This window comes from Salvelinus sp. IW2-2015, linkage group LG8, assembly GCF_002910315.2.
Source record: "Salvelinus sp. IW2-2015 linkage group LG8, ASM291031v2, whole genome shotgun sequence".
Taxonomy (NCBI): domain Eukaryota; kingdom Metazoa; phylum Chordata; class Actinopteri; order Salmoniformes; family Salmonidae; genus Salvelinus; species Salvelinus sp. IW2-2015.
In genome coordinates this window covers 52,488,539-52,510,152 of record NC_036848.1, presented here as the reverse complement: position 1 = coordinate 52,510,152, position 21,614 = coordinate 52,488,539, and the positions used below count along the sequence as shown (strand labels likewise).

General features: G+C 40.8%; 1 protein-coding gene across 2 annotated transcripts; it reads left to right on the top strand.

Moving 5' to 3' along the window:
- The first annotated feature begins 4,533 nt into the window (after positions 1 to 4,533).
- LOC111968120 (chitin synthase chs-1-like) lies at positions 4,534 to 20,749 on the top strand. Of its 2 annotated transcripts, none has more exons than XM_023993675.2 (19): positions 4,534 to 4,655; positions 8,658 to 8,793; positions 10,040 to 10,225; positions 10,767 to 11,848; positions 12,114 to 12,215; positions 12,715 to 12,879; positions 13,058 to 13,205; positions 13,392 to 13,457; positions 13,584 to 13,818; positions 14,189 to 14,389; positions 16,158 to 16,442; positions 17,498 to 17,677; positions 17,839 to 18,349; positions 18,474 to 18,634; positions 18,753 to 19,096; positions 19,355 to 19,465; positions 19,563 to 19,780; positions 20,044 to 20,110; positions 20,333 to 20,749. In XM_023993675.2, exons 1-19 carry the CDS (start codon positions 4,609 to 4,611, stop codon positions 20,402 to 20,404), a joined length of 4,317 nt encoding a protein of 1,438 aa, XP_023849443.1. In that variant the 5' UTR covers positions 4,534 to 4,608; the 3' UTR covers positions 20,405 to 20,749. The 2 variants fall into 2 exon arrangements, with proteins under 2 accessions (XP_023849443.1, XP_023849442.1); XM_023993674.2 differs by having other exon boundaries at positions 18,471 to 18,634.
- Positions 20,750 to 21,614: the final 865 nt, after the last annotated feature.

The following is a 21,614-nucleotide window of genomic DNA, read 5'->3' as shown; positions in this document are numbered from 1 at the left end:
CCAACACAGCTGTGGAGGAAATCATTCTCTTCGCCCAACCTAGCCTAAACTCCCTCCCTCGCTCTCTCTCTCTCTCTCCACACGCATGCACATGAACGCACGCAGTAAGAGCTGACTCAAATGTTTGTTTACTCTGTGCCTGTGTAGGTTTATTGATTATGGAATAAACAGAAATATCAGGTAACCATGCAACCGCCAACCGACATATCCAATTCAATTATATTAATTTGCCAATCTATGGCATTTAAAACAGTTGAGTATATGAGTTATGGCCAATAGGGCAAATGATGACCAATACTGCCTACAAACCTAAGGATAGGCTTGGTCTAGTAAACCTTATGTAACGTTATTTCGTGACACTGAACAGGAACATAATACACTTGACCTTTTATTTGGGGTTATTCACATGGTGATTCACATGCAGTGTCACCTTCGGGTTGGGTTGTCTCGGTGGTTATGTAATAGCGTGTCATTTCAAAGTTCAAGTTGAATAGATGGCTGTGATTTACAGTAATAGTATAATTTAGAAATGGTGTATCAGCCGTGGAGCATGACAGACATAATAATGCTCTTTCTAATTCTGCTGAGTGGACAACAGGGACATTTAGGCTTCTATGCCAAAGTGACTAATGATCTGTGATACTGTATAAAGGTCATGAAGTGCGTCACTGTATACTGAGCAAAAATTTTGTCAAGGGGGGATATTTTTCTCCCACCTTAATTTTCACTTCCTTATGAATCCAAAGTCCGACCTACATTCGTACATTCGGAGGGAAAAAAATTGAAGAATTGATTAATGATTAGATTGATTAGACACATGAACAAGGAAATAAACTCTCTGAACACTGTCTTAAACCGTTGGAGTTACTAAGGTCCTCATCCATTTCAGATTTATGGATCTTATTTTTTGTAGACATACTGTAGTACAAATGAAGGGTCTTTGTATACTGAGGGAGTTTTTGAACACATTCATCATTTGTAATCCAAAAGCATTCTTAAAGTGGTCCTCAAAGCAAAATCACATCTCAAGGTGTTTAAGTTTGAGTGTGGTGGGTATTTATCTATGAGGTCCTTCATCATACTATGACCTTGCATTGAATACCTGCTCATTTATGTTCTGTAATGAGAGAACCAGAATATCAAGTAAATTCTGAAAGCATTGTTGCTATGTAACTCATCTAGGTGACGAAATTGCCCCACTGAAGACATGTAAATGTTTAAGGTGGTTAAGGTGGTCATTTCTGTGAGAGACAATAAAGATGTTAAAGTGATACGTTGTAAGATATACATGACTGGCTGCAGGGAGGTCAGGCGCAGGAGAGCAGAACTGGGTAATAACTGGAGCAGTTTAATAAGCAAAACCAACGGCACCCAGAACAACAAAATATGGGTACAAAATAACCCGTCGCGAACCAGTCAGAAGTGCACAAACACTTTACAACAAACAATTCCACACACAGACATGGGGGGAACAGAGGGTTATATACACAAGAAGGAATGAGGGAATGTTAACCAGGTGTGTGGGAAAACAAGACAAAACAAATGGAAAATGAAAGGTGGATCGGCAATGGCTAGAAGACCGGTGACGTCGACCGCCGAACAAGGAGAGGAACCGACTTCGGCGGAAGTCGTGACATACGTATTGTGGATGATCCTTGTACCTCTTTATGGGTGAACGGACAGTAAAAGAGGGAGGGGCTGAGGCATCTCAAATTGTGTTAGCTGATTACCGTAATTTCTGGACTATTAAGCGCACCTGAATATAAGCCGCACCCACTGAATTTAAAGAAAATATGTATTTTGTACATAAATAAGCCGCACATGTCTATAAGCCGCAGGTGCCTACCGGTACATTGAAACAAATGAACTTTACACAGCCTTTAAACGAAACACGGCTTGTAACAAAAATAAATAGGCTTTTAAACGAAACACGGCTTGTAACAAAAATAAATAGGCTTTAACGAAACACGGCTTGTAACAAAAAAAAAAAAATAGCAGTAAACAGTAGCCTACCAAGAAAATCATTGGTCACTATCTTCCTCCTCCTGTGCACTGAAACCACTGAAGTCATCTCCTTCGGTGTCGGAGTTGAATAGCCTCAGAATTGCTTCATCCGATGTTGGATCGTTTTCATTGTCGCTCTCGTCACTTTCATCCGGAGGCAAATTCCCCGCTGAGCTCATGCTGCCCTCTTCAACACGCAGCAGTCCAGCCTTTCGAAACCCGTTGATGATAGTGGATRTTTTGACAATGCTCCACGCTGTCAGGACCCACTGGCAGACTTGACCATAAGTTGCTCTTCGCATGCGGCCCGTTTTAGTGAAGGATTTCTCCCCACTTGTCATCCAAGCCTCCCACTGAACACGGAGCGCCACCTTAAATGCACGATTTACACTGATGTCGAGTGGCCGCAAATAATTTGTTGTGCCTCCAGGATTAACAGCTGGAATTGAGTTTGTCCTCTTGATGGCTTCTTTCACAGAATCTGTTATGTGGGCCCTCATGCTGTCCAACACGAGCAATGCCTTGTTCTTGTGAAAGAATCCTTCCGGTCGCTTGCCGTAACACTCCGTATGCCATTCATGCATTAGGCCTTCCGTCATCCATCCTTTCTTGTTGACTTTCACAGCAATTCCTCCCGGGAATTTTTCTTTTGGCATCGTCATGCGTTTGAAAATCAACATCGGTGGAAGCTTTTCTCCCGATGCCGTGCAGCTCAGAACACAGGTGAAGTGCGTTTTTTCATGCCCAGTTGTTTTCAGCGTGACGGATGATTCGCCTTTCCTGTTGACAGTCCGAGTGAGAGGCAGGTCAAACGTCAGAGGAACCTCATCCATATTTATGATGTCGTGCGGGCCGATGGAATGCTCCGCTATCTTTGCATCAGTGAATTTGCGGAAGTTTTAAACTTTTTCCTCGTAGTCGGGAGGGAGCTGCTGACACAGACTCGTCCGTACCCTGATGGACAGGCCTTTACGTCTCATAAATCTTAGACACCACGATGGTCCACCTCTAAAATCCTCAAACTTCATTGCGGTGGCGATTGTTTTGGCTTTCAGTCGGATCTGCACAGTTGAAACACCTCGGCCGTCTGCTCTCTGTGTGTTGACCCAGTCTTCAAGCTCATTTTCTAGTTCGGGCCATCTGCTTTTCTTCCCTCTGAAAGGTTTTGTTGTCTTTTTGCACTGAGTCAGTTCCTCACGCTGCTGTTTCCAACGTCTTATCATCGACTCATTAAGGCCAAGCTCCCGTGCAGCAGCTCTATTTCCTTTTCCAACAGCCAGACCTTCAACTTGAAAGCTGCATCATATGCATTTCTCCGTGTCTTTGCCATGATGAGGGTGACAAAATGACTACCCTAATCAGAATGATGGGAAGTTTGAGCGCGCTCGATTTACGTCACATTATGTGACGGTGCTCAGTTTTTAGGCGGCATGAATCTTGTGAAAGCGGGAAAAATCCATAAATTAGCTGCGTCATTGTATAAGCCGCGAGGTTCAAAGCGTGGGAAAAAGTAGCGGCTTATAGTCCGGAAATTACGGTAAATTAAACCTTTATGGCTCATGGCATCAATATGTGTCTTAAAATAAAGAAAAAAATATTATTTTGAAAGATTAGCTGTCAAATAATTTGCATAAGGTGAGGGACCAGGAAAAGTGGTCACAATGGGGACAAAGTCGACAGATAAGAGACACATTTTAATACCATGTGTAGACATATTTCTCTGAATGTGTACAAGATCAGGACAAAGGATGCATGCTAGCGCCAGGTATAAACAAGGCTATACATTTCTAAAAGAACTTCAATTGTTTTTGTGAAATAAAAGAGATATTCACTTCCTTATGAAACCAAAGTCCTACCTACATTCTTGGTGGATAAAAATTGAACAATCGACACATGAACAAGGAAATAAACTCTCTGAATTCTGTCTTAAGTCATTGGAGTTACTAAGCTCCTCATCCAGTGGAGATTTGTGTGTCTTATTTTTGTAGACATACTGTAGTACAAATGGAGGGTCTTTGTATACTGAGGGAGTTTTTGAACACATTCATCATTTGTAATCCAAAAGCATTCTTAAAGTGATCCTCAAAGCAAAATCACATCTCAAGGTGTTTAAGTTTGAGTGTTGTGGGTATTTATCTATGAGGTCCTTCATCATACTATGACCTTGCATTGAATACCTGCTAATTTATGTTATGTAATGAGAGAACCCGAATATCAAGTAAATTCTGAAACATTGTTGCTATGTAACTCATCTTGGTGATGAAATTGCCCCACTGAAGACATGTAAATGTTTAAGGTGGTTAAGTTTGTACAGTATGTAAATGATGTAAATTGTCATAAAAGTAAGCAAAAAGATACCTCAAAATGTTAACTTTCTAGTTTCATTCATTTCCGTGAGAGACAGTAATGATGTTAAAGTGTTACGTATTGCGGATGATCCTTGTACCTCTTTATGGGTGAAAGGACAATAAAAGAGGGAGGGCCCGAGGCATCGCAAATAGTGGTAGCTGATTAAAGTGAACTGATGCATGCCAATACCTTAGTACCTCAGCAAATGGACTAGCACCAAGGACCACTAAGCTGTACCACTGAGGACAGTGAAACATGGAGGAGCTCAAATTCAGAGGGAGGAAAAGGGAAGGGAGGCACAGGTTAGTTCCATTAATCAAAAATCATTTCATTCAGTTCACGTGAGAATCATTTCAATCAAAACTGTTAGGATTCACAGGGTCTGATCTTGAAAATAATTAGCACTGTAGACATGGAAAAATATTCTACCTATACTGAAATCACACTAAATAGAAGTAATACAACTATATCATGATACAACGATACTATGTACTACGGTAGATATCATTTACCATTATTGGGAAGCTACTGAGAATTTAGTTTTGAAGATATATAATATAAGGAAGCAAAGTTGAACTCAAATGCTCCTTATCGCGGGCCGCTGCTGTCACGTTCTGACCATAGTTCTTTTGTGTTTTCTTTGTTTTAGTGTTGGTCAGGACGTGAGCTGAGTGGGCATTCTATGTTGTGTGTCTAGTTTTCCTGTTTCTATGTTTGGCCTGATATGGTTCTCAATCAGAGGCAGGTGTTAGTCATTGTCTCTGATTGGGAACCATATTTAGGTAGCCTGTTTTTGTGTTGGGGTTTGTGGGTGGTTGTCTTCTGTCTTTGTGTCTATGCACCAGATAGGACTGTTTCGGTTTTTCACATTTGTTGTTTTTGTAGTTTGTAGTGTTCACGTTTATTGTCATTATTAAACATGATGAACACTAACCACGCTGCGCTTTGGTCCGATCCCTGCTACACCTCCTCTTCAGACGAAGAGGAGGAAATCTGCCATTACAGCTGCTTTGTTCTGATAATGCTGAAATTATCCTCGGCAGTGTGTGAGATGTCACTAGAAGCTGTTATAATTGATCTATTACTCTACGGAGGATATAGTGTTATAACAATAGATATTAGATCAATACTGACATTGTTATATTGAAAGAAAGCCGTTTAATAGGAATTAAAACACCACTAACATCTTACAATGTAATATTTGTTAAATGACTACACACATTATATGCTTAAAATAAGTGTTTTGAGACATTAGAATCAGCATGATAGATGCATTGCAATGATTTCATGCTTTAGGATCAATAATAGCATGCAATTATAGGTATGTAAACTGATCAATAGATGAAAAGTTTTAAATATATAATTGTTAGATACTACTGCACTGTTGGAGCTAGGAACACAAGCATGTCGCTACACACACAATAGCATCTACTAAATATGTGTATGTGACCAATAACATTTGATTTGATATATCTTTTTAAATGACCGAATCTGTGGATTTTTTTGTCTAATACTATCCATCTAAAAGACCAGGGGTTCGCAATCCTTTCTGGTAACTCTACCCACAATTACATTTTGCTCTGCCTGAAGTAGGGGAGACTGGAGGAAATGTTTCTATTTTACTCTATTGCTCAGAGACCACTTGAACTAGGCCAGTCATGTTTTGATATGAGAAAGGTACATATGTCTCCTACCATTTATAGGTATGTACGTAAGATGGTCGGATCACAATATCGATTTTAATCCGAAAAGACTGGACGTAAAATTTTCCCTGTGGCACGGGCAATTCTAACAGTGGCTGGGGTCAATAGTGACACCCAAAAAATAATTCAAATAAATGTACTTAACTTCAAAACATTCATGTTCATGAATCATCATATGTAATAATTTTGCTAGAAATATTAGTATTTCTATGTACTTAACCAATAATTACAGTAACACCCACATTTGTGCATGGCCATTTGGTTCTTCTCAAAACATCTGAATAGTCTGATGGTGCCCAAATGATATCTGTTTACAAATTATTTGGCACTCTACAGGTCCTCAATGCTTTTTAAAGTTAGTATTTGTAAATTTCATGTATAATTCATACAATCTTAAAGTTAAAATCACTTGTTTTCATAATTTGGCTGCTTGGCTCAGGGTAATTTTAACACTACTTGTCAGAGACGTGTGTATAGGTGGCAGGGAAGTCAGGCGCAGGAGAGTCAAACGGAGTGTAAAATGGAGTCTTTTAATAAATGTCCAAGAAACATGCTCCATAACACTAATAAGAAAATGAATAATAAACAAATATGGGTACGAAGACCCGTCGCGCACCTATACAAAAATAAACACTACACTGACAACAAACAATCTCTGACAAAGACATGAGGGGAAACAGAGGGTTAAATACACAACAGGTAATGAATGGGATTGAAAACAGGTGTGTGGGAAGACAAGGCAAAACCAATGGAAAATGAAAAATGGATCGATGATGGCTAGAAGACCGGTGACGTCGACCGCCGAGCACCGCCCGAACAAGGAGAGGCAACGACTTCGGCAGAAGTCGTGACACTACTTTACAATTGCCCCCAACCCAGCTACCATGACAAAACCTCATGTGCTTAGCAACAGACAATATTAGTGACAACGTCATTCATGTCAAAGTTTAGCCAACATACTATACACTATCGATCAAAAGTTTTAGAACATCTACTCATTCAAGTGTTTTTCTTTATTTTTACTATTAACTACATTGTAGAATAACAGTGAAGACATCAAAACTATGAAATAATACATATGGATTAATGTAGTAACCAAAAAAGTGTTTAAAAAAAATCAAAATAGAGTGTGCAAAGCTGTCATTAAGGCAAAGGGTGGCTATTTGAAATATATAAAAAATATTTTGATTCGTTGAACACTTTTTTGGTTACTACATACTACATAGTTTTGATGTCTTAACTATTATTCTACAATGTAGAAAATAGTAAAAATAAGGAAAAACTCTTGAATGAGTAGGTGTTCTAAAACTTTTGACTGGTGGTGTATAATGATAAAAAAATATGCTAGTTTGAATTATTGGGAATGAATTCTCAGGGCAGTAAGTAAAAATACTTTCACCCCTAAAAAACTAAAATGTGCCCATAAAACATGAAAATAGTGAAATATTTGGCTGTGACTTTACAAGCAAGGAGACAACCCAAATGTGCATGTCCTGTGTTTCATCACTCTAGCTTGTTTGTGTTTGGAGAAATTCAAGGTGTTACAGTGTTATGGGTCTTCCAACTACCCCCTGTGGATAGGTTGAGAACCACTGATCTAGAACATCATCAACAGACTATTCAGATCAATTATTTGAGAACACCGTCAACATTTTGCCCCCTCATTCAATTCAGTTTTATTCAGTAAACCTGGTGGACATGAGGTTGTTTACATAAGGTTGAGATAATGGATAATGGTCATATCTTAATTAGGGCGATTCACCATGTAGGGCTGGTCACAATTGGGTTGGGTACGTTTGGATGCTTATACTGGCGCCATAGTTATGTCAAAGCCAAAGCTCATTAGATAAGGTAAGACTGGCTGTCTGAATACAGACCGACCGGGCATCATTCAGGGGTATGACATTGTCAGAACCTACTGCACCCAATTAGCAGTTTCATTTCCAATTCTACTGATTCAATAGTGGCTCATTTAGTGTCACCTTTGCCTGACACCCATAAACACTGAGGCTCCTTATTGCTATTATAAACAGGTTACCAACATTAGAGCAGTAAAAATAAATGTTTTATCATACCCGTGGTATACGGTCTGATATGCCATGGCTGTCAGCCAATCAGCATTCAGGGCTCGAACCACCCAGTTTATAATGGATGTTATATGATGTCACTTGTGACTTACTTCCTTTGACCCAATGATGAACTACTAAAATCATTTACAGGTGTAGGATCTTAATTAGATTACCCTGTTGTGCAGAAAATGTCATGCACAGCAGGAAATGCAAAGGCTTCTAAAGTTTGTAAAAAATAAATGTATCAACCCTTAAAAAAATGTATAATGTTAATTATAGTCCACACAATAATTCACATTTCTTGTTGCTGCAGGATTATTTTCTTGCTGTGAGAAAATTAAGATCCTACATATGTACCTTCCCATCACTGGATATAACATATCTTCAAGTCAGACATTACAGTAACACTCTATACAGCTACACTTTATAAAGGGTCTATAAAGACTGGAAGTTATTATTTTAAGGACGGTTTATGAAACAGTAATGAACAGTTTTAACAAACTGTTTGAAATTGTGTTCGATACTGTCACAGAGACACCTGGGATCCATTCCAGTTGAATCCCATAGGTGCTGAGAAAGAGGAAAAGAGAAGATGCTTTGAGTTGTTCCAGCACCTGGTGGCAGCGTTCGTGGGGATAATGGTCCTGTGCAGTGCTGTCATCAGCAAGGTGAGCCAAAATGAGGGACCAGCACCCAGTTTAGTCTAGACAAGTCAGACATTACAGCAACACTCTATCTTATGTCAGAATTGACTTTTAATAACAGGTGAGGAGAACTGACGCAGCAGGTTAGGATAATTAGCGTAACAGGGTATGGGGTTATGGGGTAACAGGTTATGACAATTAGGTTAAGATTAGGAAAAGGTCTCAGAAGAAATATCAACTTTTGACATTAATTTATTTTATTTTCTTTACTTTTACCCCTTTTTTCTCCCCAATTTCATGGTATCAAATTGGTAGTTACAGTCTTGTCTCATCGCTGCAACTCCCGTTCAGACTCGGGAAAGGTGAAGGTCATGCGTCCTCCGAAACACGACCCAACCAAGCCGCACCGCTTCTTGACACAATGCCCCCTTAACCCGGAAGCCAGCCACACCAATGTGTCAGAGGAAACACCGTAAACCTGGCGACCGTGTCAGCGTGCATGCACCCGGCCTGCCACAGGAGTCACTAGAGTGCGATGGGACAAGGACATCCCTGCCAGCCAAACCCTCCRCTAACCCGTACGATTCTGGGCAAATTGTGCGCCGCCCCATGTGTCTCCCGGTTACGGCCGGCTGCGACAGAGCCTGGACTCGAACCAGGATCTCTAGTGGCACAGCTAGCAACTGCGATGCAGTGCCTTAGACCACTGTGCCACTCAGGAGGCCCTTGACATCAATTTCACATAAACTGTATAACATCTAGCATTGACCCCAGCACCATGAACCTGGAAACTACTGGATCAAGCATAATACCTCCTGGGATGTCATCTTATAATAATATATAGATATATCGAATCCATACCATATCAGATACATTCCCACAACTCAGCATTGATGAATAGTATACAAGGGAAGGGGTATGGGTTCTTTATGAGACAAATCTCAAATCTGCTAATTGTAATTCGGAACATATCATACCAAATGGGTGATGGACATCCACAAATGAATTCACACCATACAAAACATAAAATATCATACTAAATGGGGCCTCAGATTTTTGTACAGAATAATATGAAATGCTCTGAGACCAGGTTGACACCCTAGACACTTAGTACTCTCCCATCTGTTTTTTRTCTCTCTAACACATACACTGCTAACACTATGAAGGAATTGTTCACACTCATTATGTAGATCAGTGTTTAAATGAATGAATCTTAGATTCTATAATATTAGGAGTCTGATGTCAGTTGTGTTTACATCTAACCCGCCAGGGCTCTCTACTGGTTCTCTCCACACTCTCAAGCCCCACATCGACTAGGACTTCCAAGGAAAGACAATATTACATGCTCATGCTGGTGGGCTGTTTGGTGATGCCCAACCTGCTCGTGTTCCTCAAGTCACTGTGGAAATGCGCTTTCAAGAACTTCGTCCCACCAAACATGAGAACTATGGGAATTGTAAGTTGAAATATTATACAATTTGACTTCTTGGTGATCTTTGTATGTCTTAATTGCTGCTCAAATGTCTTGCTGTCAGTGTTGGGGAATTCATTTCTAATCTATGCAGTATTTTCTAATCTATTCAGTAGTTAGTTATATTCTCACCATGTAGCGGTGTAGCTAACTACTGGAAATAGACACTGCTTTTTTTCTGCAAAAAGAAAAGAAAATAGGGGACAACTAGGCAAGAATTTCCTTGAAACATTGTGTTTGTGTTAAATAGGCTAAATTAAACATTCTGTTAACATATGACCGCAAAGTAATCTGACCTTGCAATTTGTAGTCTATGAAATTTCAGATTTACATATGATAATATTTCATGAAGTAGTTTGGATGTAGTGAACTCCTTTTCAAAGTAACTTTACTTTTTTAAGGGTAGCTTTAGTGTAGCTTCTCTTCTTCCAGTGTGAAGTAATTGGTAGCCTGGTAAACTATATTTTCAGAGTAGCTTCCCCAACACTGCATGCTGTCAATACAAACTTAAATGTGTATTTTTCAGGTGTGTGGGATTGAATGCTTGGTGTCTCTTGGGACCTCCATCCTGGTGCTGGTGGTGATGCCCCAGTTTGACGTGCTGACCAACCTCTTTATCTCCGGGGGAGTCTGCATGCTTTCCTCAGTCCTACAGATTGTATTTCGTCTGCAGAGAGAGAACTGGAAGATCATCTTCCCCATTTGTTCTCTTATGCTTGTCCTGACCGGCTACTTTCTCCTTGGGGCAGACTATTACGTCCGGGTAACCTCTTATGTATCAGGCCAGGAGAAAGACTGTTATTGGTATGTTGGCATTGCAGTTTTTGCATCTTTTTTGGTTTCTCTGAACTGGTGGGAAAACCCAGTGCAGGCGAGCAACAACATGAAAGAAATGCTGGCTGAGTTGGACACCTTCAGAGACTTTGTATTTGTGATATCGAGTCTCCTAAGGGTTGTAGTCATTGCTGCTGTGTACCTCATCTACCACGTATTGATACAGAAAAACATTGTATGGTCAGATTTTGATTTCACCCCTAAGGCCAATGAAGATGAAAGTACAATTGCGAGGCATAAAGAGACCCTTGATATTGGTCTTACTGTACTTTTCCTTCAAGCCTTTTTCTCTGCTGCATGCCATTGGTTTGGAGTGGTGGCTTGTAAGATCCACTCTGTGCGAATGAGCTTCGCCTTCCCTGTCTGTTTTACCGGGCCCTCTGTTCTCATTATCGGCATGATCCTTTTCCTAACGCAATCTCAATACCTAGCTGGGGCCAACACAACTTCTATCATAGACTTTTGCTCGAGCCTAGTTGACCTGAGCACCAAGAACACCAGCTCAGTCGTGATGCTGGAGCTCACAAAGAGCATCTGCAGGACTTCTTTGAGTAGCCATTACTGGACCTGGCCTTTCTCCCTACTTGTGCTGGAGGGCATTTGCATGTGGCTCGGGCTCATCACATGCACCTACTATGTGTGGAACTTCAAGGTCCAGAGGATCGAACGCACAACTGAGCTGTTTGTACGACGCCTCTATGAATCTGCCTTCATCGACCTGTCTCTGCTTCTGAACACCAAGATGAAGGTTGTGCAAACGAGGAACCAGGAGAGGCAAGATTTTGCTATTTAATTGATTAAAAGTCCACGTGGTTTAAGACTTCACATTGCAACAGTGCAAATAGACATTTGTTCAGTAATTGTTGAGTTTTGCCGACAGTGCACTATATAAGAAAGAGTCTTAGTGGTAGTGTGCTGAAATACACTTACTGACATTAACTCTGATCACTCTGCATTCAAACATGAATAGAAATGGTTCTCTATCCCCCCCTCCTTCCAAACATGTTCTCATACTTTCCCCATGTTTTTCATTCTACAGTAGTGTTGTTGACGACGTGGAGAATTGTGTCATTTACCTCTGTGCAACAATGTGGCATGAGACCTATGATGAGATGTTGAAGATCCTCACTTCCATGTTCAGGTATTGTGCTTATCAATTTCGCTGGCTGTGTTTGATATTTAAATATTTCTAGCCCTGAAAAGTTATTTAATATAAATTCACAATGTTAGTGTGTGTGAATGAGTGTGTGTGAGTGTGTGCAGCAGAGACCTCTTGTATACAACACAAGACAATGACCCGTACACACCGCACTCAAGTTGTATAACTCATGTAGCCTTCAACACATTTGTCACTTGTTGTGATAGAGTTTTTCTGCACAAAAATAATTACACAAGCGTTGTGGAGACACCGTAAAATGGTTGTGTAAACATGTTTGTACAGACAAACTCTCCATTGTATTACAAAAATATCAGCTATGTCACAACCATTGTGTGAAATGCGTTCCACATCAGTTGTACAACCTTAGCGTGTACAGGACCAACAGACTTTGACAAAATACAGTGAATGATAAGGAGGTGATTATTATAATGTTTTGCATAAAAATAGGATGTTCACTTAACATGTGTCTTGATGGTTTCAGGTTGGACCGGTACAGAGGTGACCCAAAAGAGGAACATAAAGATGTTTTTGACTTTGAATGCCACATATTTGTAGATGACGCATTCATGATAGACAAGGAGACGGGCAAAAAGTTTATCAATGAATATGTGACCGATCTCATTCATGTGGTCATAGAGGTTTACAGGTAAGTGGACATTTTGTTTTTCTTTGCACTTTACTCCCTATAAACCCAGACCAAGTGTCAGTTAATGACCACAAGCAAGCTCTACTTTAAGATGCATTCACTATAAATGGGGGAATTCTATAAATCCAAAAGACTGCCAACTGTTTCATAATGAATCTTGAATGTTTGTGCATTTCAGGGTATTCACCAATAAGGAGCCCGATGACGTGTCAATTATTGAGACTCCTTATGGTGGGCGATTAATGTTTGTGATGCCAGAAGGAAACATGCTGTATTTCCATTTGAAAGACAAACAGCTAATCAGAAACAAGAAGAGATGGTCACAGGTGAGTAGGATGATTTTCAATATTACTGTATTCCATGATTTCACCACTGTTAACCTACATTCTTTAAACATACTTGAATTACTTTTCTTGAAGAACATGAATATATTGTAATTGCTTTTTTGGGTTTTAGTATGGACACACTTTAAAATTAAAGAGTTATAAGTTTGCATCTGACATGTCTTTCAGATCATGTACCTCTACTATCTGCTTGGATGGAAAGGATACATTGTCAAGAATCCTCAAAAGATAACGGTATGTAATATATTTAATCCCCGCAATACAGCTGATCTGTAAATATAAAAAAATCAGTAGCGAGCCATGGTTCCATGGTTTCCCTAAATGAATGTGTATGATTTTCTTTGTATCTGTCTTCTACAGAGACAGAATAATCCTTGCCGTGCCAGTCTCATATCACTGGATGGGGAGAGTTTCCTGTTGCCACAGCATGACAATGACAGTAAGAGAAAACACATCTCTGATGACAATACCTACATCATGGCCCTGGATGGAGACACAGACTTCCACCCCTCAGCTCTGATATTACTGGTGGACCGACTTCGGAAGTACTGCAATGTGGGTGCTGCATGCGGACGAATCCACCCTACAGGAATGGGTGAGTAGAGCTGATGTTGATACACCCTTTACCGAAGAGTTAGGGGATCCACTCAGACATGGCTATGTCCAGCATACTGTATATTTCAAGTGCATCTATCCGTATCGCAGAAGCGTTGCGAAAGATCCGCGTTATAGCTCGAGTGAAATGTAAAGGCAGTGTTCCCGCGTTCGAGGAGACTGCATCCACGGTATACGCTGCATATGTCGGCTCAATCGGAAATTAAGTTGACATTTTATCGCGGATCTTCTGCGATACTTCCCCGATACGGAGCCCCTAATCCAATTCCAACCATAACCACAGAGAGATAATATATCAACATGTCTCGCTACACTATAACTGAACTGACATGCATTGATTTCTATTTTAGGTCCAATGGTGTGGTATCAGAAATTTGAGTATGCTGTTGGTCACTGGCTCCAGAAAACAGCTGAGCACGTGTTTGGTTCAGTCCTCTGCAGTCCTGGATGCTTCAGCTTGTTCAGGGGATCAGCTCTGATGGATGACAACGTGCTCAAGAGATACACCACCACTGCAACTAGAGCCTCTGAGTATGTTCAATATGATCAAGGTGACTACTTCCTTATTCTCCCATCAACAGCACTTGGTTGTCAGTATAGGCTACTGGAGTATTAGACTATACCACAGGAGGCTCATAGACGTTTTATCACAGTTTCTTAAGCTATTTATGTTGGCTTCAATCGACCAAGGGTAACATAAACTCAGCAAAAAAAAGAAACGTCCATTTTTCAGGACCCTGTCTTTCAAAGATAATACGTAAAAATCCAAATAACTTCACAGATCTTCATTGTAAAGGGTTTAAACACTGTTTCCCATGCTTGTTCAATGAACCATAAACAATTAATGATCATGCACCTGGGGAACGGTCGTTAAGACACTAACAGCTTACAGACGGTAGGTAATTAAGGTCACAGTTATGAAAAGGACACTAAAGAGGCCTTTCTACTGACTCTGAAAAACACCAAAAGAAAGATGCCCAGGGTCCCTGCTCATCTGTGTGAACGTGCCTTAGGCATGCTGCAAGGAGGCATGAGGACTGCAGATGTGGCCAGGGCAATAAATTGCAATGTCCGTACTGTGAGACGCCGAAGACCGCTACAGGGAGAGAGGACGGACAGCTGATCGTCCTCGTAGTGGCAGACCATGTGTAACAACATCTGCACAGGATCGGTACATCCGAACATCACACCTGCGGGACAGGTACAGGATGGCAACAATAACTGTCTGAGTTACACCAGGAACGCACAATCTCTCCATCAGTGCTCAGACTGTCAGCAATAGGCTGAGAGAGGCTGGACTGAGGGCTTGTAGGCCTGTTGTAAGGCAGGTCCTCACCAGACATTACCAGCAACAATGTCGCCTATGGGCACAAACCCACCGTCGCTGGACCAGTGCTCTTCAAAAAGTGCTCTTCACTGATGAGTTGCAATTTTGAGTTGAGTTGCAATTTTGTCTCACCAGGGGTGATGGTTGGATTCGCATTTATCGTCGAAGGAATGAGCGTTACACCGAGGCCTGTACTCTGGAGCGGGATCGATTTGGAGGTGGAGGGTCCGTCATGGTCTGGGGCGGTGTGTCACAGCATCATCGAACTGAGCTTGTTGTCTTTGCAGGCAATCTCAACGCTGTGCGTTACAGGGAATACATCCTCCTCCCTCATGTGGTACCCTTCCTGCAGGCTCATCCTGACATGACCCTCCAGCATGACAATGCCACCAACAATACTGCTTGTTCTATGCGTGATTTCTTGCAAGACAGGAATGTCAGTGTTCTGCCATGGCCAGCGAAGAGCCCGGGTCTCAATACATTGAGCACGTTTGGGACCTGTTGGATCGGAGGGTGAGGGCTAGGGCCATTCCCCCCAGAAATGTCCGGGAACTTGAAGGTGCCTTGGTGGAAGAGTGGGGTAACATCTCACAGCAAGAACTGGCAAATCTGGTGCAGTCAATGAGGAGGAGATGCACTGCAGTCCTTAATGCAGCTGGTGGCCACACCAGATACTGACTGTTACTTTTGATTTTCACCCCCCCTTTGTTCAAGAACACATTATTCCATTTCTGTTAGTCACATGTCTGTGGAACTTGTTCAGTTTATGTCTCAGTTGTTGAAACTTGTTATGTTCATACAAATATGTACACATGTTAAGTTTGCTGAAACTAAACGCAGTTGACAGTGAGAGGACGTATTGTTTTTTTGCTGAGTTTACATATTTACTGGCTCATTAAGTGTTCCCTAGAGATAATCACTAAGTGTGCAGCTGTCCTAGGACCTGATAAGTATATTCATTTCCTTGAATCTTCCCTTTTCCCGCTGGCCAGGTGAGGACCGCTGGCTGTGCACCCTGCTCCTCCAGCAGGGCTGGAGAGTGGAGTACAACGCTGCGTCCGACGCCTACACCAACTCCCCTCAGGAGTTCAAAGAGTTTTACAACCAGAGGCGGCGCTGGGGGCCGTCTACTCTGGCCAACACCCTGGACCTCCTGCACAGTGGCAATGAGACGGTCAAGAGGAACTCTTCCATCTCCAGACTGTACATCTTCTACCAGATATTTACTGTCAGCTCCTCCATTCTCGGCCCTGCCTCTGTGTCTCTGATGATAGCAGGTACCTGTTCTGTTCATTCTTGTTCATTGTACACACTCTTTTATGTCTATATGTTGTTAACCAATACTCATTATACGACCTAGAGTAACTAGAACTGAAGTGCCACATTTTCCCTTAAGTCAAGTTATATATTTTATTTTTATTAAGGTGTATATCAGCTTTAATATTGCAGATTGATTGTTGTTTCTATCAATGCAATTGTCTGTATCATTTCCAATCCCCCATATATATTTTTTTGTACATACTGTATATTTGTTCCCCGGGCGCCGAAGACGTGGATGTCGATTATGACAGCACCTCTCTGATTCAGAGGGGTTGGGTTAAATGCGGAAGGCACATTTCAGTTGAATGCATTCAGTTGTATAACTGACTAGTTATCCCCCTTTCCCTAAAATATACAGTGTATATTTTCCTTTATTATTTTCCCCTAACCCAACCACCCCTCCCTAATTGGAGTAAACTAATGGACTAAAATACTTAGGCTTCTACTTCCAGCTTATTCATACTATAAACATTTCACGGACACAGTATATTTTACATTAGCTTTATTTTGTTTGTTTTTAGTCCCACCCTTCAGCTTCCCTCAACCCCTCCCATCTATCTCTGAAGACCATCCAGTTTTTCTAGCTGCCATATATTTTTCCACTGTGCTGTGATGTTTCACAAAAGTTCTGAACCTTTCTATTTTCATAGTTTCTACAGATTGTAAATGAAAAATAAATGTTTTTGCTAAGAGTATTATTGATTGAGTGATATACAACATTCTATTGTCACGTTAAGTATTTTGAATTGTCAGTAAGTTCAAAAGCTCAAAGTCAGGCTGAGAGCCAGCTGGGTTAACGAGATTACATATGACTACACATTTTAGGGCACAGGGCTAAAGGACAAACAGTATAAAGTATGCCTACCCATCAGTTATGACTTTTGCTTTGGTTCAATAAAACCATAAAAGTCATGAGGTGAAGATGAGGTCAAATTGTATTTTTTTAATGTGCTATGATATACAGATCTCCATCCCAGGAAGTATTCACTCTTTTTTCTGTCTTCCTCTTTAGGTGCTTTTCAGTTTGTGTTCAAAATTGAAGGAACCAATTCCATCATCATATCAGTCATCCCACCTATTTTCTACATGTTAATTTGTTTTTTGGCAAAACCAAACACCCAGATCACCATTGCAGCCATTATGAGCGTGTTGTACGCCTTTCTGATGTTAGCATCATTCTTCGCCATCATCGGTAAGCTTTGGCAATGACTCTTCACATGATCATTCACTCAACACACAAAACCAAGTTGTTTATGCAAAGATAAAGGTTACCTATAATCTTTTAAAGGGTGGCGGCTGGTGTTAAATGAGTCAGACTGTTACGATACACATTTCATTTCATGCGTTCCCCAGGTGACATGGCTACGCAGGGCACATTCATCACCCCAACTGGCCTCTTCCTGGTTTCCATGGCTGCCATGTACCTGGTGACAGCCATCCTTCACCCCCAGGAGTTCAGCATGATCATCTATGGTCTGATGTACTTCATCTGTATCCCCAGTGGCTATCTCTTGCTCACAATCTACTCCTTGGTGAACATGCACATTGTCACATGGGGCACTCGAGAGACAAACAAGGAAAAAGAACAGAAGAAGAACCAGAATGTTCTCTGTGATCGAAACTGCAAACTTTGCTGTTGGGATATGAAACTACAAGTCACCCAAGAGACGGATAACTTGATGCTCCAGCAACTCCAGCAGGCAGTCAATCCAAACATACAAGTCACCCAGCAGGTGGTGCATGAACAGAAGCCCAACACCAAGGAAGAGAAAAACAATGCCCCAAATGAAGAAAACAATGAGGAAATAAGTCCAGAGCTTTTAGACCGCAAAAGAGCCAATAAAGACTTAGAATATGATACAAGGCATGTACAAAACATTTCACAAAGGCCCAAAGGACCTCGCTCATATACTGTCTAAAACAAACGTCTATCAAATGGAGGGCCTGTTGTTACCTGTTGTAACTTTTCATCCTCTTGTTCACAGCAGTGTTGACAGGTTTGACAGCATTCCTAAAAAGGAGAGCGCCTATTCCAGCATCGAAGATGACAACGATGATAACCATGACGATGATGATGATAATATGCTTTATGACGGTTCGCTTTATAGTGGCTTCACGGAGGAAGAAAGAGAATTTGTACCTCAAAGTGGTAGGTGGTTCAGTACATGAAAGAGTATAGCTGTAACCTACAACATACAAAAAGTCAGTATGTAACTACAAGTTGAATTATAAATCAACAGCACCTCTACACAATTTGCTTTCAATAGATTGGGTTCAGCCTGTCAAGGAAGAGTTCCTGAAGAAATTGACCTACGCCAACTTGAAAAGGAACCTTCAGGAGCAGATCCGTTACACCCTGAGAAACAAGAACCAGGAGGATGTGTGTGAGGAGCTGGTAATGATGCTGACGGACACGGTGAACGGAGAGCTGAAGGACAAGGTGGGCCCAGAGGACGTGCTGAGCGACAGCCAGCTAGAAGAGCTGCAGTACGCCCTTAACGAGGCCGCCAGGAGGATCCTGAAAACCAACCGAATGGAGAGGCTTGAGAGGAGGGTAAAAAGAGCCATAGAGAAAACCCTCATTGCCCCACAGGTGGAGAAACTCACTGAGGTAATGTTTGAGTGAAAACACACCCGTTCATATTGTATTTAATGTTATATTGTATTGCCTGGTGTCTTACTGGTAGCAGCTCCGGACGTTGTTTTCTCTACATCTGTGACCTGGGATGGACTTCAGCAATAAGTTGACTGAGTACTCTGGAACCAGACCCTTTGAGTGATAATCTGAAGAACAGATAGTGTTGGGCAACAATGTGTTCCAATAAAATGAGCAAATATACATACCATGTTTCCCTATGCATTTTGGCAGGATGAACACGACTTTTGGAAGAAACTACTTGAGAGATACCTCGCACCTATTGTTGATGATAAAGCTCATAAAGAGGAGGTGACAAGGGAACTGAAGTCACTACGAAACAAGGTGGGCATTTCTTGTTTTATACTATTTATTCACTATGTTTTTTACGAAACACACATGGCTCGTAGAATGATCATATTTTGTTTTTGTTGTTTTACAGGCAGTGTTTCTGTATTTCATCGTCAACGTTTTGTGGATTGTGGCCACTTTCTTTTTACAAGCCATTGGAAATGATGTGATTAGTATCAAGATTCAGAAAGTCTGGCCAAATGGCACATCATCAGGAGAATACCTGAAGGTGGAGCCTCTCAGTCTGATGTTCCTCTTGTCATTCGCTGTGCTTCTAGTGGTGCAGTTCCTGGCTATGCTTTACCACAGGTGGGCACACATTTGTCATTTCTCAAACACAAAATGATATATCTACATAACACCACCATTCCAAACATGCATAAGAGGACAGAAATGTCAAAATAAAAGGCAGAAAGACAAATAGAATAAGATTACAATCTCATGCTGTGCGCCTTATGACAGTTTAACACATTTTTTCTCTCTCAATGCAAGCAAGTGATTAGTTTCAGTTATCTTATGATGAGTCTTGATGAAATCAAACTAAAAGTACACTGTGTTGTTTCTCTTTTCAGAGTTTATACTCTTATCCACGTGGTGTCGTACAGAAGCACAGAAAAAGACTACATTCCCAGAGACGAGGTGAGTGATCTCTGCTAATCCAAACAACAAGGAGGATAAAATACATCTAGTCGCCATCTACCTGATCGTAGATTATTAATAATTTGAGTAATTATGGTGCAGATATACTGAATATCTAACAGGTTAATAAATGATTTACTAGTCGTCGTGTGAAAAACAATTATTATGAAGACCTAAAATGCTTCTTGTTGATCATTGTATTTCTCTCCGTTGCTTGTGCAGGAGGACGAGGAGGGGGTGATTATTGAGAACCAGATAGCCAACGGCCTTGTGATCACCAGTGATGACTTGTGAAACTGGATTTTTTGCGGGCGTGTTGTTATTGAGTGTTCCATGAAACAAAATAGTGGCTTTGTGAAGTGTTTTGCACCTTTGTTTGAACATAATTCAGATATACATAGCCGTAATGATACTTATGATACTGCAGCAGTGAAATATGAAATGTTACTACTAGCATTAACATAGTTATCCAATGCCTGAGTTTTCTATAAAAAAAAAACTGTTTCAATATTGAGCCATAATAAGATGTAGAATGAAAATATTGTAATTCAGCCTGATTGGATGTACTTACTGGGAAACAGACGATATTATGATCAGTTAATACATAACAAAATCATTAAACATATCCAGAGAAATATACATACACAGATGCATACTTCTACGACTACATGAGCCTCCATTTTTCAAGGGGAAATGACCTTTCTAAATGTATGGCTCTGAACCTATCCAACTGAAGAAAACGGTCTTGCAATCTTTCACAGACGGACAATGTAACACATATTGTGAACATGAAGTAAATGTACTAGTATTTATACTGCAATATTTATGATATGACTGCCTATGTTGAACTCAAATAAAATTTACATTTCTAATATTATTATTACCAGTCAAAACATTAAATGACAAATGCATGTGGTGATTAGGGCTGTTACAGTGACTGTATTACTGCCACACCGACGGTCGCGAGTCATGATGGTAGTCAAATTCCACATGACCGTTTAGTCACGGTAACTAGGCTTCTCCAAGTTCTGATGCTGCTGCTGGTCATTAGTAGCCTACGAAACTTGCTAACTGCCTGGTACTCAGCACTCTATTATTGTACCTCTCATCACTGACATCAATGCAAATGTAATCGAAAATCTAATCAAACACTTCATGAGAGCCCATGAGCTCATGTTGAGCAACATTTCTATAGGCTATGCAATTGTGTGAGAAAAGAGAGTGATGGCCTCTACTAAAAAGAGGAGGATCAAATCAGCTTTCTATAGGCTTGGCACATTGCTTCTCTTTAAAACAGGAGTATAGCATACCTTGCTGGCATGAAAATGAACCACGGGAAAAGCGTCCTCCATCCACTGCCCGTTTCGAGACAGGTGCATGATAATGGTCCATTCTAAATCAAGAAAATTTCACACATTTTATTTAGTATATGTAAAGACAAGATTAAATCAAGAATAGTGTGATGATTGAAATATTAGCCTATCATTTGTGAATGATGCCCAGC

Excerpts from the sequence above, each read along its gene's own strand:
- LOC111968120 (XM_023993674.2), top strand. The coding sequence starts at position 4,609 with ATGGAGGAGCTCAAATTCAGAGGGAGGAAAAGGGAAGGGAGGCACAG. Across the intron at positions 10,226-10,766 it reads ACATGAGAACTATGGGAATT|GTGTGTGGGATTGAATGCTT; the intron begins GTAAGTTGAAAT and ends TGTATTTTTCAG. Across the intron at positions 17,678-17,838 it reads ATCATTCTTCGCCATCATCG|GTGACATGGCTACGCAGGGC; the intron begins GTAAGCTTTGGC and ends TGCGTTCCCCAG.